Source organism: Cetorhinus maximus, chromosome 12 (assembly GCF_964194155.1).
Source record: "Cetorhinus maximus chromosome 12, sCetMax3.hap1.1, whole genome shotgun sequence".
NCBI lineage: Eukaryota > Metazoa > Chordata > Chondrichthyes > Lamniformes > Cetorhinidae > Cetorhinus > Cetorhinus maximus.
Window position 1 is genome coordinate 75,650,915 of NC_135890.1, and position 22,702 is coordinate 75,673,616.

General features: G+C 42.1%; 1 protein-coding gene across 2 annotated transcripts; it reads right to left on the bottom strand.

The window, feature by feature from the left end:
* Positions 1-959: 959 nt before the first annotated feature.
* Positions 960-22,412, bottom strand: LOC144687595 (uncharacterized). 2 transcript variants are annotated; one of them, XM_078553927.1, is made up of 7 exons: positions 22,297-22,412; positions 18,018-18,244; positions 17,305-17,428; positions 6,602-6,828; positions 6,164-6,240; positions 3,754-3,870; positions 960-2,566 (listed from the first exon to the last, which is right to left on the bottom strand). In XM_078553927.1, the coding sequence occupies exons 2-7, from the start codon at positions 18,237-18,239 to the stop codon at positions 2,347-2,349; spliced, it is 987 nt and encodes a 328-aa protein (XP_078410053.1). In that variant the 5' UTR covers positions 18,240-18,244; positions 22,297-22,412; the 3' UTR covers positions 960-2,346. The 2 variants fall into 2 exon arrangements, with proteins under 2 accessions (XP_078410053.1, XP_078410054.1); XM_078553928.1 differs by lacking the exon at positions 22,297-22,412 and adding an exon at positions 22,074-22,254.
* Positions 22,413-22,702: the final 290 nt, after the last annotated feature.

Sequence of the window (22,702 nt, forward strand, 5' to 3'; positions counted from 1 at the left end):
CTTTTCCCTTAGCATTTTTAGTGTTAAGCTTGAAACCGGTTTTCACGTATGAATAAAAAAAGAAACAGAAAGGCAGAAAATGATAAACAACCAAGTCAAGGAAAGGCTAAGGGACTAATTGCCAAGTCATCAAATGCCACAGCAAAAGATAAAGATTGACCGATGCACTTCCAGTACAATAAACAAAGTTTGTAGAACCAGAGGCTGAAAAGATTGGAAGTAGGGTAAACACCCAAATGCATGGCCTCAGCAAATGTACTTCAATGTTGTACATAGGTACAGCCCAAAATATCCATTAGAATAAGAATAGAATTTGTTCACTCTAAGAGCAGAATGTTGGGAGCCACATGGGTAGCCTGGAGAGGAACTGGTTATGTAGAGTGTGTTGTTTCTTGGTGGGCAGTGGTTGTGTGGGGTGGGGTTCAGGGTGCTCTCTGGGTCAGTCAGAAGCCCACGGTAACACAGGCAGCCTGGAAAGCCGAAGTGATAACTCCGGACCTGAGAATGCTGCTCTGAGCTAACTACAAAGAAACAAATATAAGTAGGATAGGGACAGCTTTCTTTCTCTCCTCTCCTTCACCCCCACCATAGTGGTAGCTGGTATCTGCTCAGCAGCTTTGTGATAGCTAGGATTAGGAACTTGTAATAGAGGAATCAAACCTGCATCCTGTCACCCTGCAGCACAGAACCACATATACAAAGTTGCAGTTTAAAAAAACTGAGCAATGCTCATTGAATCTTAATGGACATGGGGAAAAAACAATTCTTTAGTACAGAAGCCTGTGACCAAAACAGGTGACCACTCAATACTGTGATAGTCAGAGTAATCATATGTATATTAAAATTGTACATTCATGTACAGAAGTCTCACAAATACAAGTATACATAGCATTGCTGTTAAAATGAAGAATTTTGGTAGCTGATTAAATGAGGCAGATATAATATACCAAAATGCAGGATTACAGAATATAAAACAATTTCATTCATTCATTTAGAATAAACACTTTGGCATACCCTTCCCCCCCACCCAGATAAAATGAGATTTTGATTCAATAAGTACACTTAGAAAGTTCTTAGGAATCCTTTTAAAAGTATTTACATTTATCCCTGATTTTGTTTTGTTGCTTAATACTACAATTACATAAGTAAAGGTTCTTTTCAGTAGCTATCTCAAATAAAATGGTTTCCAAACTGAGATGTACAGACCCTTTGGAAATTTGAGACTAAGAGTTTTGCATGGGAAGCATGAAGGAAGACGGCATCTGTGAAGCATCTTTGAGATTATACCAATAAAGGAGTAAGAAAGGGTGGTCTGCTGGCCAAGGGATAGACCATAAAGCTGATAATTAATTTCAAGAACAATGCTTTACTGTTCAAGTAGCATACTGTCCTTGAACAATTATCCAAAGCTCAGGTCCTGGGAGAATGCCTTTGGTTTCTCATAGTAGGTGCCTCCCTGCTGATCAATACCCCTCCCTTTGTGATGCACCCATCAAACCCAATACAGTAACAAGAACTTCAGATGACAGATAAATATATAATTAGATATGGGTTAGCCCTCTTTCGTTTGGAAAGCTGTGAACAGAAAAATTGCACTTTTGGTATCTTCATCATTGGCATTATAGAAGTTCCATTTCGGCTTTTTACATAACCATAGGAAAAGTGCTGTTAAAATTACAGTCACTCAGCAATTTTAGCACTTCTATGGATATATTACAGGAGGAAAAGATAAATTACATTTCCAAGGCGTGTTGGAGCATATGTTCCATCACATCCTCCAGGAGTGAATACTAGTTAGGGCTCTCCACGTTGCAAAACCGCTGCTTTTAAGGTTCTTAGAGGAGATCTATGCTATTTAAGATGCAACTACATGGCAATTGACTTTGCAAAATACATTTAGAAGTATACTATATACACACAATTAAAAACCAAAACACTTTCTCACATCTGGTACATTTCTGAATCAAATAACCATAGGAAGTCACAGCTGATATGTTCATTCAAACCGGTTCTCCAAAAAGATAGAACTTCGTCAAGGGTTGCAAGCTAATAGCATTGAATTATATAATGCACAATAATGTTAAAAAAAAGTCCCAAATCCTTAAGTTTTGCAAAGGGGATTTTTAAAAAAATGGAATAAGCAGATGGCACAGTAGGAACAAGTGGATGAAATTACTTTTGCTGTCTGTTTTGAACGTAAGGATATTTTCCTGAAAGGTGTTTCCATTACGTTGGCTCACATCTTCTTATGTCAATGTTTGACTAAGGACAGAGGTTTATAGGTTGAAAATCCTTTCTTGGATGAGAGACAGAACCAGAGGTTTCAGTCACTTCTGGGAGATGAAGTTACAGAGGATTTCTCTCTCTCGGGCTCCCTGGAGGGGTGGCAAATCCAGAGCTCTCACTGTCGCTGGTAGATGGTGATCGTGGAGCACTCTCAATTGGGCTCTTTGTATTGCGAAATTTATTCAGCAACGTTGTATTGAAGGCAGATGCAGGAGAGCTCACTTCCCCCTCCCGTGCTTGCTGGCTCTTAGGGATTTTGGACGGCGTTCCACCTGGAGATCTACAAGAGGAGCAGGCAGGAGATTGTTCTTTAGAACAAACGGCAGAATTTTGACATCTAATTAGTACAAAAAAAGATACTTAAGTGTTATCATGAGATGAACAGTACATAGGCAGAGTAAACTGGTGTTTAGTGGAATTTAATGAGTTTACTTTCCTACACATAAAATGATGTTATTGCTAAAGTATTTCATTTTAGAAATTAAATGCAGAACTTTGGTAACAGTATATTGTTGGTGTGATGCAGTAGGAATTGAAGCAGTTCAAGGTGATTAACTGAGAGTATCACAGATGGAGAGTACTCCACATTAAAGCACACTAAGACCACTGTTAAGCAATCCTCACAGCTCCTTAAAAATAGAACTAACTGAAAATTGGTTTAAGATTGTCTCAAAGCCACATGCTCATACAATTAACCAAAAGCTGTTTCTCATTTTTGTCAAGAATAACCAACAATCACAATGCAAGTGGAAAGTATTAATATCTAGTTTTGCTAACGGGAAATCACTCTGAAGACGTGGAATGATCCAGAAACTGTGTGTGTGGTGCATATCTCTGTTTAGTTAGGTAAAGTGTTCTTTTACGTTACCCAACTGCGATGATCTTCGGCTTAAATGAACCATTTTTGACTTTCCCGATCAATTCAGCTTTATTTGTATCTCCCCTAATCACAGAATCGTTCCAGCGCAGGAGGTAGCCATTTGGCCCATCATGCTTGCACCGGCTCTCTGAATGAGCATTTCACCTAGTGCCATTCTCCTGCCTTCTCCCTGTAATCCTGCACTTTGTTTCTTTTCAAATAATCATCTAATTCCCTCTTGAATGCCTCGATTGAACCTGCCTTCACCACAATCCTTGCAGCCTCCCACTTCCAAATGAACTCCAGTCCATTTCACAAACTAAGAAAAAGCTAACAGCTAGCTGGAAGATGGAGACAGACAGCATGGAGATCTGTAACGAGCTGAGTCCCTTTTACATAGAAACACAAATGGAAGTATAAGAATCAAGTATTAGGGCATTGGGAATACTCAGGCTTGCTCCATATAAAACCTCCAGGGCTTTGTGTATCCTGAGAAACCATTTTTTAAGCTATCTGCTTTAAACTACCAATTAAAAAGACATGGAATAACTGAGTAGAAATTGTCAGATTCTGCAGGTAGACATTTAAACATAAAGCTTTTTACATACCGATGGATGCCTGTTGTACGCAGCCTCTTAAAATGGTTTGCAGCCAGGAGTTCAGAGTGGATACTTTGGATAGGTTGAATGTTGTGGTCACTTTCAGGAACTCTCAGATCTCCAATACTAGAAGCACATCATTTAGAAGCAAATCCGTAAAGTGACTAAAAGCGCACAGTAGTCAACTAAATGAGTATGGTTATTTCATATTCAAAATCTAGGTTTAGATCTTCTGATTTTGCAACAGAATGGAACCTTTCCCATTTTAGGCAACCAGTCTCAGCAAAAAGAATTTCCAGCTTAGCCGGACACTGGGTAAAGCTTTTTTTAGCAACGTGTGTCAGCCCCAGCTTCAGCACAGCAGCCCCTCTACACCGATGTGACAATTTTCATTTTCCATTGAAACTAACCTGTGGTGTCACTGTGAGAGGTGTGTGTCAGAGTCGGGACAATTTGATGCTTCAGGCTCACGCCCACTTAGAAGTGGATTAAAAATGTCAATATCCCTTAATAGAAATAATGATCCCTCTCAAAAGGAGAATTAAAAAAGGAAGCACTAGTACTTCAAGCTGGATTGAACAGGGCTGCAGTTCGTTGAATTGAAAAGGAAACAAAATATGATCAAGCCTGTCTTCCAAGTACCCTGAGGCTTATGGGGAAAAAGATGCGGACAGAAGCTTGTATAACAAATTACATCCCATTCTAGGATGATGAGATTGAATTTTATAGACCCCTATCATATACTAGGAAGGTTCTGTGGTGATCTTCTAGGGATCCCTATTTGTAAAGATGAGAAAGGCATTGGTATCACCATATAACAATGTTTCCCAATTGCAATTAATGGCTTCATGTAGCTTCTCTAATGTTCTGGGGCATACAAGGTGCTGAACAGTGTAAATTAGAAGGTCCCAGTTCTAGATAACTGCTCAATAGAAGTTCACAATCTGGCAGACTGCAATTCTGTCAACAATTAGTAGCCAGTAAAGCCCCCCTAAAAGGCATAATCAAGAATCCTGAAAATCCCAATCTGATTCACTCTACAAGAGCTTCAGAGTATTTGAGTTTCAAGTTTGAGGACTTGACTTTCTGACATGAAATATAGAGGATCCAATTTCATTGGATTGTACACAGCAGTTACATCCATGAACATTTGAACCAAGAACCCAATGCTGAGTGTTTTTCTGCAATATTTCTTGCTGCTGATTCAACTATGACAAGTTGCCTATTTAGCAACAATATGTTCAGGCACATTCCACAGTGAATACCATCCTTTAATGGCGATGTTAATTTCTGTATGATATATTGCAATGATGGTCTCACCTACATCTTCCCTGGTTTGTCCACCTGAAATATTTCTACAAATTGATCTCAGTAAAACTGAAAATGAATGCCGTACATTTTGTGATGCATATCCTTGCCTACTAATGATCTTACATCCAGTACTTCGACAATCTGCTAAGTCAAGGTGATCACATTCATCCTCACCATGTGAACACCTCACATACGGGAATGAGAATTTCGGTCATTCTGTATAGCAGAATGTATTGTGAAGATCTCCTCTATTCAGTATATATGAGCAATTTGAAAATAATTTTTTTATGACCTCACTAAAAAAACCAAGAGCAGATTTATAAAACCTTCAGATACAGCAAATAGTTCATATCTCCTGGTGGTCTAAGGGTCCAACTTTGAGCAATAATGGAGTAATACCTATAATGTATAGTGAATAGTGGTAGACATTTTTTGGCAAGCACAGTACATTGTTTTTGTACACTAGAAATCTCACTTTTCCTTTGTTTTCTTTTTTAAAAAAAAACTAGGACACATGATCTCAATGGTTGGCATGCCTTTACAGTACACCTACCCACAGGTAACTAAGCTCACAGAAATTTTCTCCGAGGAGTTTTGCCCTTTCCTTTCAGAGGAATATTTATTCAGAGAGTCTGTACAACTTAACACAATGAAGAATTTTTAAAATTACAGAGCAAAAAGAGAATACAAATCTAAATTTTTGCTCTAACCTTCGGTAAAGCCTTTCACTAACACACAACCACACTTACTGATGGATGAACTTGAAATCAGAGCACCAAGATTTCCTATTATTGACAACTTGTGATATCTGAAAAATGCAGACACCTTAATTTCTACACATTGTCCTCAAGGCTGTATGAAACACACCTATACAGCTCATAAGCAAAAACAGCTGGAATACCTTGTTACCACACCCAGTTGGTATCACTGGGCAGCTAGAGTGGAGCTTTCAGTCATGAGTGCTGGGTGTCCTCATCTACGACACAACAAACTACTACATCTTACCACCAGACAGACAGAAAAGGATTGAGAGAAATGCTAGCAAAATACAGGATTAAATTCCAAATTTTAATAAGCGTGCTTCAAATTAAATGCACCATCCCCTCACCTTTTACAACGTCGGTTCAATCCGGCTAGTCCATAACTCTCCAGCAGATCTGGGGTTGCCAAGACCATCGCTTCTCTCTGCAAGACAGGGAATATGTCTCAAATTTGCTGTGCTCAAATCAGCTGCTGCATTTTGTACATTACAACAATGACTACACTTCATAAGTACTTTTGTTGGTTGTAAAGTGAATTGGGCTTCCTGAGGTTTTGAAGGTGCTATGTAAATACAAGTCTTTTCTTTCAGAAGTCAAAAACACAGGGCCTGCTTGCTTCTACTGCTTTCTTTGGTACTATCCTCCCCACTGCTTTGTTTGGTGATATCCTCCTTCTCCAACCCCAACCCCAGTAACCCCACCCCTCCCTATACAAAATAAAAGCAGGCATCAAACTCATCACTCCATCCACTCCCATAGAACTTCCTTTTGAGGCTGATACTTACTGTGTGAAGGTTAGACTTGTCTTTCAGAGGTGTTTTAAGCACCGGATTACTGGAAGATGGAAGAGGAGGTGGTGGTGGTGGTGATGGAGGAAGAAGAGGAGGAGGAGGAGGAGGAATGGCAGCAGCTGAAGGTAGTGAGGAACTTGCACTTGTAGAAGCCTCACCCTGCTCCTTCTGTCTCTTTTCAGCCAGTCGCTTGGAGGTCCTTTGTGTGTTACCTTTAGCCTCTAGAAAGCACAAATATTAGATATTAAACCAATGCCAAAATCCACTAACAGCAGCTTTTGATTATTGTATAATTTTAATGGAAGATATGCAGATTCGAAGATGGGAACTGGGCAACCTTCTGCTGCAGATTCTTTCCAGATTATTCCATATTCATTCAGTGACTCACCAATAGACTTGTCAATAGCACCAGGACCTGCCCCTCCCTCCTTTGGGATGTACTGTCTGACTACTTACCACCTTGTCCATGGGATCTGGGAAAGTCACAAGGGTAGCAAGTTATCCCCTTTCTTTTGGGACAAAGACGTCATGTATGCACTAGCACCACAGAGGGAAAAAAAAACAAGCAAGGCAAGCAAGTTTGAGAGTGGACAGCATAACAACTCAACTTGTCAATATTTATAGATTCACCTCTCCATACTCAGCAATTAGTCAAAATTAATTTGCTCTGCTCATTAATAATAACTGGGGATGTTTTTAGTGTACTCATACAATGCTATTTTCCAGATCCATCCCTTCATTCAAAATACTTTCCATCCCATTTCTAAGGCAGCAATCACCGCCATGCCACTGCAGTTCCTGGATCGAGATAATTACTGCATCATGATAGCTTTATAGATTGCTGAACAAAATACCAACTCCATAAGTTGCTATTGCTGACATGCCTCATTTCTTACCAGTGATTTTAGAAGTTCTAAAACAAATTCCTTTTAAAAACTGTAAACTATTAAGAGAATTTAGATCCTGAAGACAAATCAGCTTCTGACACCACTCCACTCCCTCATACAGTGCATCCTTGGCCTCAGAGATTCATCTACAATTTTGCATCTAAACTGGTACCCTGAATTCTAGACTCTGGTACAAAGTCCAGATTCCAGACACCATTAGGTGATACTCTTAAAGAACAATCCTTGTTTACAGTATCCATCCTATCCTCTCAGCACACTGAACTGGTCTTTGAACTAGAACTAACTAGGAATAATTGTAGGTTAGGGTTCAAGCTCTTCCAGGAATGAAGCACAATCTCAGCTGACACTCCAGTGTAGCACTGAGCGAATGTTCCATTTTCAGAGCTGCAACCTACCTGTTCCGGTGGATGTTTAAAGATCGTATGCCTCTAATCAAAGTTCAGAGAAACCATCCAGTAGACTAGGCCACTTAAGTCATTCAGCTCACTGCTGTGTGTGGGTTATTGTTGGAGCATAAAGTGGATATATTTCAGAAGATATGTTAAGGTGCTAGACAAGGACAAGAAAAAAATTTACCAACAAATCCACACTGGCAGCATTTCATACCAGAAAACAAGCCATTTTATTTACTAATCAGTTAGCATTGCTCTAGACTCATTGTCCTCATTAGTGTCCCAAAGACAAGAAATGTTTCAACTCACGTCAACTCTGAAGTCAAGGTGTGAGCAGATAACTGAATTTGTAATAGGGATATTGCAGGCTAGAAAATTCCCCATTTTGGAAACATGCCCAAGTAGGAACAAATCAGGCTTGAAGCAATGTTGGATGCTAAACTTGTACAATTTGACACATTGTTTCAGTATTTACCTTTCTTGCTCTAACTGCCGTGCAGGGCAAAAGATCCTAAACCTGTTAATCCATTAGAAAAAGCCCAAGTGATAAGATAAATATATCAGATCTCCCCTAGCTACTTAACTACCCCCAATCCCAGCCTCTTTGCAAATAACAAATGCCATTTTCTCACCAAGAGGCAAGCAAGGAATCTCTTCCCAAAGCCAAAGAGGATCTCTCTCCACAATTTGATAATTAATTGAGACTGGGTATTCGGGGAAGGAACGCACTCAGTTCAGATACGTGCTATATAACTTACTGCCAAGGGTACTCACAAAAATAATCATAGTGAGATGGGATATGTTACCTTACTATGCTGTCCCTCAAAAAGCCATAGTACCATTTCAAACTAGAGACAAACCCAAATAAAGCAATGTGATTCAACACTGGACACAGAGCAAATTTCAAAGCAACTTTAACAACACAACGTCCAGCTAAAGGCAAAGGAAAGCAAGCTCCAGCCTACTGCAACTCTGCGAGATAAGTTTCCAGCCTCCCAAATTCCAGGTGCAACCAAGGATCTGGATATTCCAAGTCTGTTACGTCCTAGGTAGCAATTAAGTCAACAATACTTGCTCTGACAAGAAATGTGTTTTCCCCTTGTTAGATTTTAAGTTTGCTAGGGAATGGCAAAACAAAATATAGTATGGTTATTATGTCTTTGCATCCTTTTCATTTCTACTCCAGGTGAAACAACACTGCCTTGATTTGGGAGCTGCTTTGGCAGATTACATCCTGCTCGACATGAGCAATGTCATCAACAGAGAATGTCATTAAGGAAATGCAGGAGAAACTGGGTCAGTATTCATTCATTCATTCAATATATAAGGTAGAATGTCCTTACAAGAACATCTGGTAAAGCCAAGGAAAGACTTGACCATCCAGAGTGCACTTTTGACTGAAGATCAGCAAGCAAAAACTACAAAGGTCGAGTACATTTCAATCTATTTGTCTGCACGCATTAACACTACCATACACGCACCTTTCCAACTGGTCAGTTAGACATTAAAACAGATGCATGCTGCTCATCCGATTCTAGCCCTTGCACTGCTGACTCCAATCACAGTCCCGTATGGATATCGAGTTTAAATTTCTCTACGCAACAATGAATCTTTGAACATTAGATACTTTCCAGGATTCCATCAAGGGCTTCCAAACCAACAAATCTAAGCATCAGTTCCATAGGAACTGAACAGGGCATGAAAGTGAAGCAGAAGTTGTCAAGGTTGAGCATTCAGATACCTAGGTGGAATCAGTTAAATGGGAGGGACTACAAGTTTTGCTCATCATGTGGTACAGAACAGCGGTCATAACCCCAGCCCACCAAAACCAAATAACCAAATGTGGGCTAATTATACTTCTAATAATCATAACCCATTGGACACTTCAACTTTCACTGCAAAATACTGCATTAGCAATCGTCATTTTACACCAATTTCAAATGTGTTTTCGTGTCTTGGCTGGCATATAGGTGGGCACTATAAAATCTCATGGGTATTGGGTAGGAATGTGTATCTCATGAACTCTCAGCAATTTATCCGGATGGTCTCTGTACCTAAGAAATTCTGTTTTGCTTATTTTTTCATCTTCTAGAAGAACTCAACTATCTGGTGTTGGATATTGGAGGAACAGGGAAGTTTGGTTACTTTAAAGGCAAAATGCCATATGTAGTCACTGGCTTGTCAATTTTCTCAGCTACATCTAACTGAGCAGCGTAGCTATGGTCATGCTAAAGGAATCTCAGCGAAGCAACATTGTCACGTCATCACCAAGTATGAGATGCAACCGTAGCTCATCAAAACGGCATGAAATCCACTCAAAACAACAAGGAACACAACGTAACCAAAACCAAGGCTTGGAGATAAAAATTCATGTTTGAATCTTCCAGCCTCAGGTGTTTTAGGAAGTGTTAGGACTTCATTCAAGCTCTCGTTTCCTGTTACATAAGGTCAGACTAGATAGGCCTCGCTTGTTTTTAAGCTGAGAGAAACACTACTGTAAGATGCATAGTTGTGTCAACTGATTCAGACAAGAGTGATTACTGAAAAGAATGCGTAGTATGTCCGATAAACACCTTTCAGCACTCATGGCTTGCATTTTTCAAACTGGCTCCTGTCACGATTATATGACTTTTGCATGAGTGCTATCAATCTGTAATTTAATTGGTTGATCAAACATGTATTGAACTGTTTAAAAAGAACTTTTTAAAGAGGAAAAAAAGACACTGACTTAAGATGGCTGCTCCAAGTCACCCGATCTCTAGTATTGCAAATTGACCAGTTTCTGGAAAGTTCCAATGTGAATTACAATTCAGACATGCCACAACATGCTTCTATGGAATTTCACACCTGCTGATGTCAAGAACTACTTCAAAAGATTTACTGAAACTGCACTGGACCTCACATTTGCCCATCAATAAGGCTACCTCTCAAGGGGAGACAGAGAGTCTGCTAGTACAATAGCTACACGGAAAGGTGTTCTGCCTATCTCATCAGATGGATAATGGGGTTAACGCCCATGGGGAATTACAGAATCTAATCACCCCAACCATGAAACAAAGGCCATGGTTGGTTCAGAAATCAGCTAAGCAAATACTTTCTGAAATTGTTATGGGGAGGGAGGGTCATATGACTGAAGTAACCATTTTTGAAATCTTTTTTGAATATAGCACATAAGCTGCTAAACCAGTAGTCTGGAAGAATCTGCCAAAGGGGCAGTAATACGCTCCCAAGTTAATGCCCTATCTTGCAGTTTAAAAATCAGCGCAGAGATAGTGAATTTCCATCAATTTTTCCATTGACTCTTATTGCCTGCCATGGGCATATTGGAAGGATTAGCAGGTATGGATCACAGTTGAGAGAATCATGAACACATCTTCCATGGTCAATAAGCCCTGGTGTCCTCCTCAGAGGCAGAGGCACTGCCTACTGAGCTACAAGACCCCCTTGCCCAAATAGATGTACACTGCACAAAAATACACTTACAACATGGCTATTGGTCATTCCCACACAAAACAATTATCAAAGATCTACTCTGGACAAAAGATTTTTGCATCCACTTTAGTTTGTGCTTCTTTCAACAAACAATGCGATAAAAGCAGTCAGAAATCAAATTAAGCTTGTAAGCTTCGCCAAAGGAAGAATGCACTCTTGAGCTGGTTACAGCAGGTATCCTATGAATGCCATTCTGTCCATTCTAGAGCATTAAAAATTCCAACCTACTGAGAGACATTATCCCACAACTGATAGTAAATCTTTTGGACTGGCTATAATGTATTGGAGAACATTAGCTAAATCCATTGTTTATATCATAACTCTTTCCTGAATTCATAAAATTGCAAATACACCATTCTAACTATCACTCCACTCACTTCTAAACTGGAAACTGCCTCAAATTCATAAACATCCCAATTTGCACTATTGTTCCAGACAAAGGAAGGTATCCAAACAGCTGCATGCAGTGTCTGGGGCTGGCTGGGTAACATCACATTCTATGAAAACCTGCAGCATGCTAACTTGGTTCTGCTCGCATATTCACATCTCCCTCACTACTACATAGTTGGAATCAACAAATACTGATTGCATGAACCAAGTGAGAAAGTAACAACTTTTAATGCCAAATTTGAGGAAAACCACTCACTCCTTAATACACTCATTGTTTGCCTCGCAATTGCCTGCCCATCTCCTCATTCAAATAGCAAAGGTTGAAATTCTGACCATGTTTTAAGGATCGTTATGACGTGTCAGATGATGTGTGCCAGGCGGACCAAATCCACAAGGGAAACTTGGCCACGCTATCACAGCAGCTTTGCAATTTGTATTTATTATGAGAAGATGTATGCACTCAATTCAGAAGTAATGAGTCCATGAAGACCTTTAGAGATTTTAAAAATTAAATTAAAATATTTATTAACAAAATAAAAGATTTCAAGCACATTCATAAGACTACAATTATTTAATACTATAACAAGTCCTAAAATTCTAGGGGAAAGTGTGTCCTGCAGTCAGTTCTTGTTGAAAATAACAAGAGTGACATCACAAGACAGTGCGAGAGAGCGGCGGAGAGATCAGAACCAGCACAAGTGCGGGGAAGCTTCAAAAAGTCATGTCAGCACAAAGGTGAGAGCTGATTGGTGAGTAGTGGGTAAGTGTTTTTCTCCAGTTTAAAATAGATTAAGCTAAGGAAAGGTAAGAGTTCTAGTTTTTTAATTTAAAGTACATAAATAATGTAACTATTTGTAAACTGAATTTAACTTAAAGGAAAAGTTTTTTTTTAAAACTAGGGGCATGGCAGGGCAGTCCCATGTTATGTACCGCCTGCAACATGTGGGAAGTCCTAGACGCTCTTGTAATTTTACTGACCACGTGTGCAGGAAGTACCACCAGCTGCAGCTACTTGAGCTCCGAGTTTCAGAGCTTGAGCGGCAGTCGGAGGCACTGAGGTGCGTCCGTAAGGCTGAGAGTTTCGTGGATAGCACGTTTTTAGACGTGGTCACCCTACAGCTAACGGAAGTGCAGGCAGAGAGGGAATGGGTGACCATCAGTCAGAAGAAAGGTGTCAGGCAGGTAGTCAGGAAATCCCCAGGGTGCATTTTGCTCGAGACCCACTTTTCTGTGTTGGAAAGCGGTGAGTGTGACTGTTCCTCTGGAGAGTGCAGCCACACTCATGGCACTGTGAGTGGCTCAGTTGCACAGGGGGCGGGGGGGGAGGAATAAGAGGGGAAGAGTATTAGTGGCAGGAGACTCAACAGTAAGGGGAACAGACAGTCGTTTCTGCGGCTGTAGACATGACTCCAGGATAGTATGTTGCCTCCCTGGTGCCAGGGTCAAGGATGTCACTGAACAGCTGCAGGGCATTCTAAAGGGGGACGGCGAACAGATTGAGATTGTGGTACACATTGGTACCAACAACATAGGTAGAAAGAGGGATGAGGCCCTGTAAGCAGAATTTAGGGAAATAGGAAGCAGATTAAAAAACAGGACCTCAAAGGTCCTGGATCTCTGGATTACTTCCAGTGCCACGTGCTAGTGAGTATAGAAATAGGAGGTTAGTCCAGATGAACGCGTGCCTGGAGAGATGGTGCAGGAGGGAGGGTTTTAGATTTCTGGGACATTGGGACCGTTTCTGGGGGTGGTGGGAACTGTGCAAGGTGGACGGGTTGCTCCTGCTCCGGAATAGGACCAACATCCTTGCGGGGAGGTTTGCTAGTGCTATTGGGGAGGGTTTAAACTAATTTGGCAGGGGGATGGGATCCTGAGAGGAGGTTCAGCAGGGGGAGATGCACAGCCAAAATTAGAAGAGAGGGCAAGTGAGTCTGGAAGGCTTAGAAATTATAGGCCAGTTAAGGCACAAAGGAGTTTGGCAAGGTTGGATGGTATTTATTTTAATGCAAGGAATCTGACAAATAAGGCAGATGAGTTGAGGGCACAAATTAACACATGGATGTATGATGTAATTGCTGTCACAGCGACATATTTGAGAGAGGGGTAGGATTGGCAACTCAATATTCCAGGATATAGGCTCTTCAGATGAGACAGTGAAGTAGGTAAAAGAGGAAGGGGTATTGCAATATTGATCAAGGAATCAATTACAGCAGTAAGGAAGGATGACATCTTAGAAGGCTCCTCAAATGAAGCCATATGGGTAGAACTTAAGAAACAAAAAAGGAGCAATCACATTGCTGGGAGTGTACTATAGGCCCCAAGTAGTCAGAGAGAAATAGAGGAGCAGATATGTAGGCACATTTCAGAGAAGTGTAAAAATAATAGGGTAGGAATAGTGGGGGATTTCAACTTCCTCAACACTAACTGGATTAGTCATAGTGTGATAGGTTTAGAGGGAGCAGAATTCTTAAAATGCAACCAGGAGAGCTTTTTAAGCCATTACGTAGAAGGTCCTACAAGAGATGGGGCGGTCCTGGACTTAATTTTAGGGAATGAAGCTGGACAAGTGGTAGAGGTATCAGTGGGGGAGCATTTTGCAGATAGTGAGCATAACTCCATTAGATTCAAGGGTGTTATGGAAAAGGACAAGGATAGGCCAGAAATCAGAGTCCTAAATTGGGGGAAGGTTGATTTTAATAAGATCAGATATGATTTGGCCAGAGTGGACTGGGAGCAGCTACTTTTAGGTAAATCTGCGTCAGAACAGTGGGGGTAATTCAAGAAGGAAATAGGAAGAGTACAGGGCCAACATATTCCAGTAAAGACAAAGGGTGGGACCAACAAATTCAGGGAACCCTGGATGATGAGGGTTACACAGGATTGGATAAAGAGAAAAAGGGAGGCTTTTGGCAGATACTGAGGGCTCAAAACAGCAGAACCCCTAGAGGAGTATAGAATGTGTAGGGGAAACTTAAAAAGGAAATTAGGAGGGTAAAAAGGGGGCATACATTGGCAGGTAAAATAAAGGAAAATCCAAAGTTATTTTACAAGTACATTAAGAGTAAGAGGATAACTAAGGAAAGAGTAGAGCCCATTAAGGACCATAGTGGTAATTTGTGTGTGAAGCTGGAAGATGGAGATAGGGTTCTAAATCAGTACTTTGTGTTGGTGTTCACAAGCGAGAGGGACGACGTGGGTATGGAAATCAGGCAGAAGGACTGTGATATAATTAAAGAAATTAGCATAGAAAGGGAGGAGGTTCTAAGTGGTCTGGCAGGCTTAAAAGCAGATAAATCTCCAGGCTTGGGTGAAATGTATCCCTGGCTATTGGATGAGGCAAGGGAGGAGATAGCAGGGGCGCTGGCAATAATTTGCATACCTCTTTGGCCACTGGAGAGGTGCCAGGGGACTGGAGGACAGCCAATGTGGTACCATTATTCAAGAAGGGAGGAAGGGATAAACCAGAGAACTACAGGCCAGTCAGTCTAACCTCAGTGGTGGGAAATTAAGCAATTCTGAGGGACAGAATTAATCTACACTTGGAGGTATTAATCATGGACAGTCAGCATGGTTTTGTTAAGGAAGGTCATGTCTGACCAATTTGATTGAATTTTTCAAAAAGGTGACCAGGTGTGTAGATGAGGGCAATGCATTTGACATAGTCTACTTGGACTTCAGCAAGGCTTTTGATAAGGTCCCGCATGGGAGACTGGTAACGAAGGTAAGAGCCCGTGGGATCCAAGGCAATTTGGCAAATTGGATCCAGAATTAGCTGAGTGGCAGGAAGCAGAGGGTGATGGCCGAGGAGTGTTTTTGTGAATGGATGCCTGTGTCCAGTGGGGTTCCACAGGGATCGGTGTTAGGTCCCTTGCTGTTTGTGATATGTATAAATGATTTAGAACTGAATGTAGGAGGGTTGATCAGTAAGTTCGTGGATGACACGAAAATTGGTGGGGTGGTAAATAGTGAGGAGGATAGCCTTAGGTTACAGGAGCATTTAGACGGGCTGGTCAGATGGGCTGATCAGTGGCAAATGGAATTTAATCCAGATAAGTGAGAGGCGATGCACTTCGGCAGGACAAACAAGGCAGGGGAATACACGATGAATGGTAGAACCCTGGAAAGTACCGAGGATCAGAGGGACCTTAGTGTGCATGTCCACCGGTCCCTTAAGGTAGCGGGACAGGTAGGTAAGGCGGTTAAGAAGGCATATTAAGAAGGCTTTATTAGCCGAGGCATAGAATATAAGAGCAGGGAGGTTATGTTGGAACTGTATAAAACGCTGGTTAGGCAACAGTTAGAGTATTGCATGCAGTTCTGGAATCCGCATTATAGGAAGGATGTGATTGCACTAGAGAGTGCACAGAGGTGATTTACCAGGATGTTGCCTGGTAAATGAGGAGAGATTGGATAGACTGGGGTTATTTTCCTGGGAGCAGAGGAGATTGAGGGGGGACATGATTGAAGTGTATAAAATTATGAGGGGCATAGATAGGGTAGACAGGAAGGAACTTTTCCCCTTGGTGCAGGGATCAATAACCAGGGGGCATAGACTTAAGGTAAGGGGCAGGAGGTTTAGAGGGGATGTGAGGAAGAATTTTTTCATGCAGAGGGTGGTGGGAATCTGGAACTCACTGCCTGAAAGGGTGGTAGAGGCAGAAACCCTCATAACATTTAAGTAGTATTTGGATGTACACTTGTGATGCCATGGCATACAAGGCTATGGGCCTAGTGCTGGAAAATGGGATTAGAATAGTTAGGTACTTGTTTGACCGGCACAGGCCCGATGGGCCAAAGGGCCTTTTTCTGTGCTGTAGACCTCTATGACTCAAATTCCTAATTAACCTGACTCCCAGTTACACACCCTCTTTAAGGCATCTCTTTAAGTCCAAAAGAGATTTTACATTTAAGAAAAAACAGCAAGTTAACACAGTACCCATTTAACAGTGAAATTCCAAATGGTTTTCTCCAACTTCAGTTACTGGACACCAGAGACTTATGCACAAATGGCTGGACGCTTCTTCAAGGCTGTTTCACACACTCCTGTTGCCCCCAACATAGCCTTTCACTCTCCTTTATATATATATCTCTCTCTCTTCAATATGTAAATTGCATTGTTCCATATATCGTTGGAACTGTACCTCCTATTATATAAAAACTTTCATATTGCCAACATTGTCAGTAACCTTTGGGAAAAATAAACATACCCCTTAGCCTTCCTTATCTGGCTAGTTGTAAACAGACTATCAACCCTTTGAAATCCAAACAATCCCTTCACTCATCTAAAAATGCAAATTCCCTTCACACCTTACATGGTAAGCCAGCATCCATGTTCACTCATTAGCATTTCAAATACATTTCTACACCTAGCTTCTTTTAATAATTCCAAGCTTGCAGTATGCCTAGCTCCAAATGTAACTAAATCACACAGACTCACACCCATAAATCCAGTTTACAACAAACCAGAAAATATTATGAAAACTATTATACTTTCATAACAGGATAGTGATCTTACCACAAGCATATGTCTGAACTTTTCTCATCTCCTCCTTCAATTGTCGGAGTCTTTCTTGTAATTCATCCATTTCAACAGCATTGCAGCGGTTCATCCGGCCGTCCATAGCAGAGAAAAATTTAGCCTGCAAAGAAAACACTCACATGTACTAGTCTTTGACCTGACCTGACCCACAATCAGTGCTTGAAAGGCAATAGTATAGCTTTTAGCTTTGGGAAACCAACACATAAAGGGAGCATGTAAGTTTGATGCTTAACCCTTGAGACAAATCTGGACTCTGCAACATCTGGCTCAGATTCCCCGTTTTTAAAATTTCCTTCCTATTACATTTGTTCATGTAATCTTCTCACCATATTAGCTGCTACCTCAGACTAGAGCTCCATCTAACAGTAAATAGCATAAACTGCAAGACTGAAGGGTAGAAGTGACAGCCAAAATCTAGCCCCAAGCTTTTTGCATTTTTAGCAATTCATCACACTTCAAACTTATCTAAAACAGGTGACTCTGCTCAAAGTAATTGGCTGCTATGAGTTGATCAGGTAACCAGTGTTGCATGCAATAACTTGGCTTGTTGTGTACACAGCACTGTTAGCGACACTACAGCTGAGATTGATGAGAGAATAAAGCAACTTGTGCCTTGGTATAAGATGTAAAAAGGAGTGGGTTCTGGTGCAATCAACCTTATTTTGATTGGTTTGTGATGATTACAGTACCTTAATAAAGGATTTCAACCCAGCCTTCTCCAGTTCAGCCTGTTTGCGTCTGCGCACCACCTTCTCACACAGTAATGGGTTCTGATCCAGAGTGTGAAATAAGTCCTGCAGTGCCTTTTCCGTATAGGTCAGTGCTTCGGACTCAAATTCTTCTTTGGTCAGGCGCCTACAGAACATTTTGCTCAGTGGATATTCTTGATCAAATTCCTCGAGAGTTTCCATCTCAACTCTGGGTTTGGAAAACAAAGATGAAACATTTTAATGATGAATTCATTTTATGCATGCTCAGACACATTTTCCTCATCAGGCTCCTAAAGTGTATGATAAAATATAGAATCAGCCATCGCATTAGAAAAAGGATAAGGGAGACAGGGAGAGTGAGAGCAGCGATTACCCATTTTATAGGGTCTGCTTTATACATCGAGTGACATGACTCCCACGTACTGTGGGACTCTGACCTTTACAATAAAAATTGTAATTCAGACAGAATGGGCAAAACATGTTTGACTGTTTCCTGATACAAAGGAAGTCTCAGAGCACTTATATATTAGAGCATCTGAAGTGCTGTAACCTGCAAGGCTACGGACCAGGTGCTAGAAAGTGGGATTAAAATGAGCGGCTAGTTTATTTTCTCTTTTTGGTCAGCACAGACATGATGAGCTAAATGGCCTCTTTCTGCACCATAACTTTTCTATGGTTCTATCATTCTAAAAAGGGGGAGGGGCTACTATATAGTCAGTAAAAGAATAAAGGAGCTTTTATTCAGGAAGCAAACGAATTCAAAGTAGGAGATAAAGGCCTGGTAATGGATAGGTTTCCAGGTCGTTTCCAAAGGCAGGGAGGTGTTATTTTGGAAGAAAATTTGAAACAGAGCACAGTAGCTGAAAGATCAGCATCTAACTGTGGGGTGAAGGTTGTAAAGGCTGAGAAGCAACCATCAAAAGAACTGTAGGTTTCAACATGTGGCCAGACAAGAAAAAAAAGTACCATCAGGTCTGAAGAGTGATTTGCTATGGGAAGCTTGCGGATGTGGGCAAGGACAGGAGTGACAGGTGAGCAGGTCTTTGTGCGAGAAAGGACTTGGGCAACAGATTCTTGATCAATTGGAATTTGTGATCATTGGAGGATGGAGAGGAGGAGATACTAGAAATTTGACCTGTGGTAAAGACAACATGGAAGGTTGAAGGAATACAGCAGTGGAGAGGATGGGCGGTGTATATGATGTAATCTCTTTAATGTTAATATATTTATAAAGTGATAAGGCAAGATACTCTTGTGCTGGACTGTACAATTTGATTTACCACTGCCAAGATTATAAAAGGTGGAACAAATCGACTTCCTGTTATAGGCTGAATTCACCTCGGCTAGGGACTTGGTAGGTGAAGTTTCAGACCAAACAAAGCATGATTGAGCAAAGCATGCTTGGGAACTCACTGGCCTACCCGCCATGAACCAAGACATTAAGATAGTAGCCTTGCAAGATGTAAAATAATGCAGCATTTAAAAAAAATCAAGTACATAAGTTCAAGAAGTTGCAAGGTTCAATTTCAACAGAGTAAACAGAAATAAGGATTAGATTTTAAATGCTCAAATGCAGCAGAGAATGCCATACCAGAGTGGGGCCCTTAATCCACACACAGAATTGACCACCTTGGCCCAAGCCATCATCTCATGAGATGAAAGGCTGCCAGAAACCACCTTGTGTTGACAGCAAAAAAAAACTGACACCAGTCAGGCAATATGCCCCCCTTCACTGTAGAGGAGTGTCACACAAGGACTCAAGACTCATTATCAAGTGAAACATCACTGACCTTGCTCCGAACCCAGGCTTCCTCTGAATGAGGAAGACCGAGAAAAACAAGACTGCAAGACCCACCTACATCCGTGATTCCTCTGACACCTTACGTCACATCAACAATTTCCAGTTCCCTGGCCCCAACCGCTTCCTCTTCACCATGGACGTCCAATCCCTCTACACCTCCATCCCCCACCAGGATGGTCTAAGGGCCCTTAGCTTGTTCCTTGAACAGAGGCCCGAACAATCCCCATCCACCATTACTCTCCTCCGTCTGGCTGAACTTGTTCTCACACTGAACAATTTCTTCTTTAACTCCTCTCACTTCCTCCAAATAAAAGGTGTGGCTATGGGTACCCGCATGGGCCCCAGCTATGCCTGTCTCTTTATGGGGTATGTGGAACATTCCTTGTTCCAGTCCTACTCTGGCCCCCTCCCACAACTCTTTCTCTGGTACATCGATGATTACTTCGGTGCTGCTTCGTGCTCTCGTCGGGACCTGGAAAAATTTATTAATTTTGCTTCCAATCTCCACCCCTCCATCATTTTCACGTGGTCCATCTCTGACACTTCCCTTCCCTTTGCTTCCAATCTCCACCTCTCTCTCAATTTCTGGTGATAGACTGTCCACCAATATCCATTACAAGCCTACTGACTCCCACAGCTACCTCAACTACAGCTCCTCACACCCCACTTCCTGTAAGGACTCCATCCCATTCTCTCAGTTCCTTCGCCTCCGTCGCATCTGTTCTGATGATGCCACCTTCAAAAACAGTTCCTCTGACATGTCCTCCTTCTTCCTTAACCGAGGTTTTCCACCCACGGTAGTTGACAGGGCCCTCAACCGTGTCTGGCCCATCTCCCGCGCATCTGCCCTCACGCCTTCTCCTCCCTCCCAGAAACACGATAGGGTCCCCCTTGTCCTCACTTATCACCCCACCAGCCTCCGCATTCAAAGGATCATTCTCCGCCATTTCCGCCAACTCCAGCATGATGCCACCACCAAACACATCTTCCCTTCACCCCCCCGCCCCCGGCGGCATTCCGTAGGGATCGTTCCCTCCGGGACACCCTGGTCCACTCCTCCATCACCCCCTACTCCTCAACCCCCACCTATGGCACCTCCCCATGCTCACACAGAAGATGCAACACCTGCCCCTTCACTTCCTCTCTCCTCACCGTCCAAGTGCCCAAACACTCCTTTCAAGTGAAGCAGCATTTCACTTGCATTTCCCCTAACTTAGTCTACTGCATTCGTTGCTCCCAATGCAGTCTCCTCTACATTGGAGACACCAAACGTAAACTGGGCGACCACTTTGCAGAACACATGCGGTCTGTCCGCAAGAAAGACCCAAACCTCCCTGTCGCTTGCCATTTTAACACTCCACCCTGCTCTCTTGCCCACATGTCTGTCCTTGGCTTGCTGCATTGTTCCAGTGAAGCCCAACGCAAACTGGAGGAACAGCACCTCATCTTCCGACTAGGCACTTTACAGCCTTCCGGACTGAATATTGAATTCAACAACTTTAGATCTTGAACTCCCTCCTCCATCCCCACCCCCTTTCCGTTTCTTCCCCCTCCCTTTTGTTTTTTCCAATAATTTATATGGATTTTTCTTTTCCCATCTATTTCCATTATTTTTAAATCTATACCTGTAATGCTCTGTCAGTCTTTCCACCCCACCCCCACTAGAGCTGTACCTTGAGTGTCCTGCCATCCATTCTTAATTAGCACATTTTCTTAGATAATATCACCACCTTTAACACCTCTTTGTTCCTTTGTCTGTGACATCTTTTGATTATCTGCTCCTATCACTGCTTGCTTGTCCCTACAACACCGCACCCCCCCCAACTTCTCTCTCTCCCCCCCACCCTTAAACCAGCTTATATTTCACCCCTCTCCTAATTTTACTCAGTTCTGCTGAAGGGTCGTGAGGACTCGAAACGTCAACTCTTTTCTTCTCTGCCGATGCTGCCAGACTTGCTGAGTTTTTTCAGGTAATTCTGTTATTATTTTGGATTTCCAGCATCCGCAGTAGTTTTTTGTTTTTAGTCTGCGAGATTACTCTTACTTGAAAATCCCTCCAAAGCAATTTATATCCTGAAGCGGCAGGATCAGGGGTCAAATCAGTTTTGCAGTGCTCCAAGCTCTTTAATAGAATATATAATAACACTCTGTATACTTTTAGAGACATTACAGTTATGCTACTTTGTTCAATATTAAACACCTGCCAATCACACAGCCATCATTAAACATCTTACAAAATAAACAGCAGAGGTCTGGGTTATCTATCCCTAGAGGATATTGTTTTGACCAGTTTCCTGGAGCACACAGACATCCCTCGGTATCGGGATTCCTGCATTTCTCTCCTGTACTGAAACAAACCCCAATCGAATGGCAGCCAAACAGGAGTTGGAAGTTCAATGAAGCGACGGGCAGATCGGCAGCAGCTTCACGCTGACCTGGGAGAGATCCGATTATCACCTCAGCAGAGAGCAGCGCCGCTCCAGGCTCTCCTCCTCCGACAGGCCGCAGGTTCCGGTCTCTCCTCCTCCGACAGGCCGCAGGTTCCGGGCTCTCCGCCCCTCGTCGGACAGGCCGCAGGCCCCGGCCTCTCTCAGCCTTTTCCTTCAAACCACGAAAATCAAATCTCCCTCCTTCCAGAGTGAACCAATCGGGTACTACCAGAGATCCAAGTGACCAATCATACTTCTACAGAAACACAAGCGCCAATCAGAAAAAGGTTTGTTGTGGTGTCCCTGGTGCAGTCCCATTGGGCCACAAGGCAGCCACATTGGTGAGGGCACCTATTGCGCAAACTAGCATTAGCCATTAGGTTCGTGCCCATCCTAATGGCTGTTAAAAGACTGATGGCAGAAGTCTGAAATTT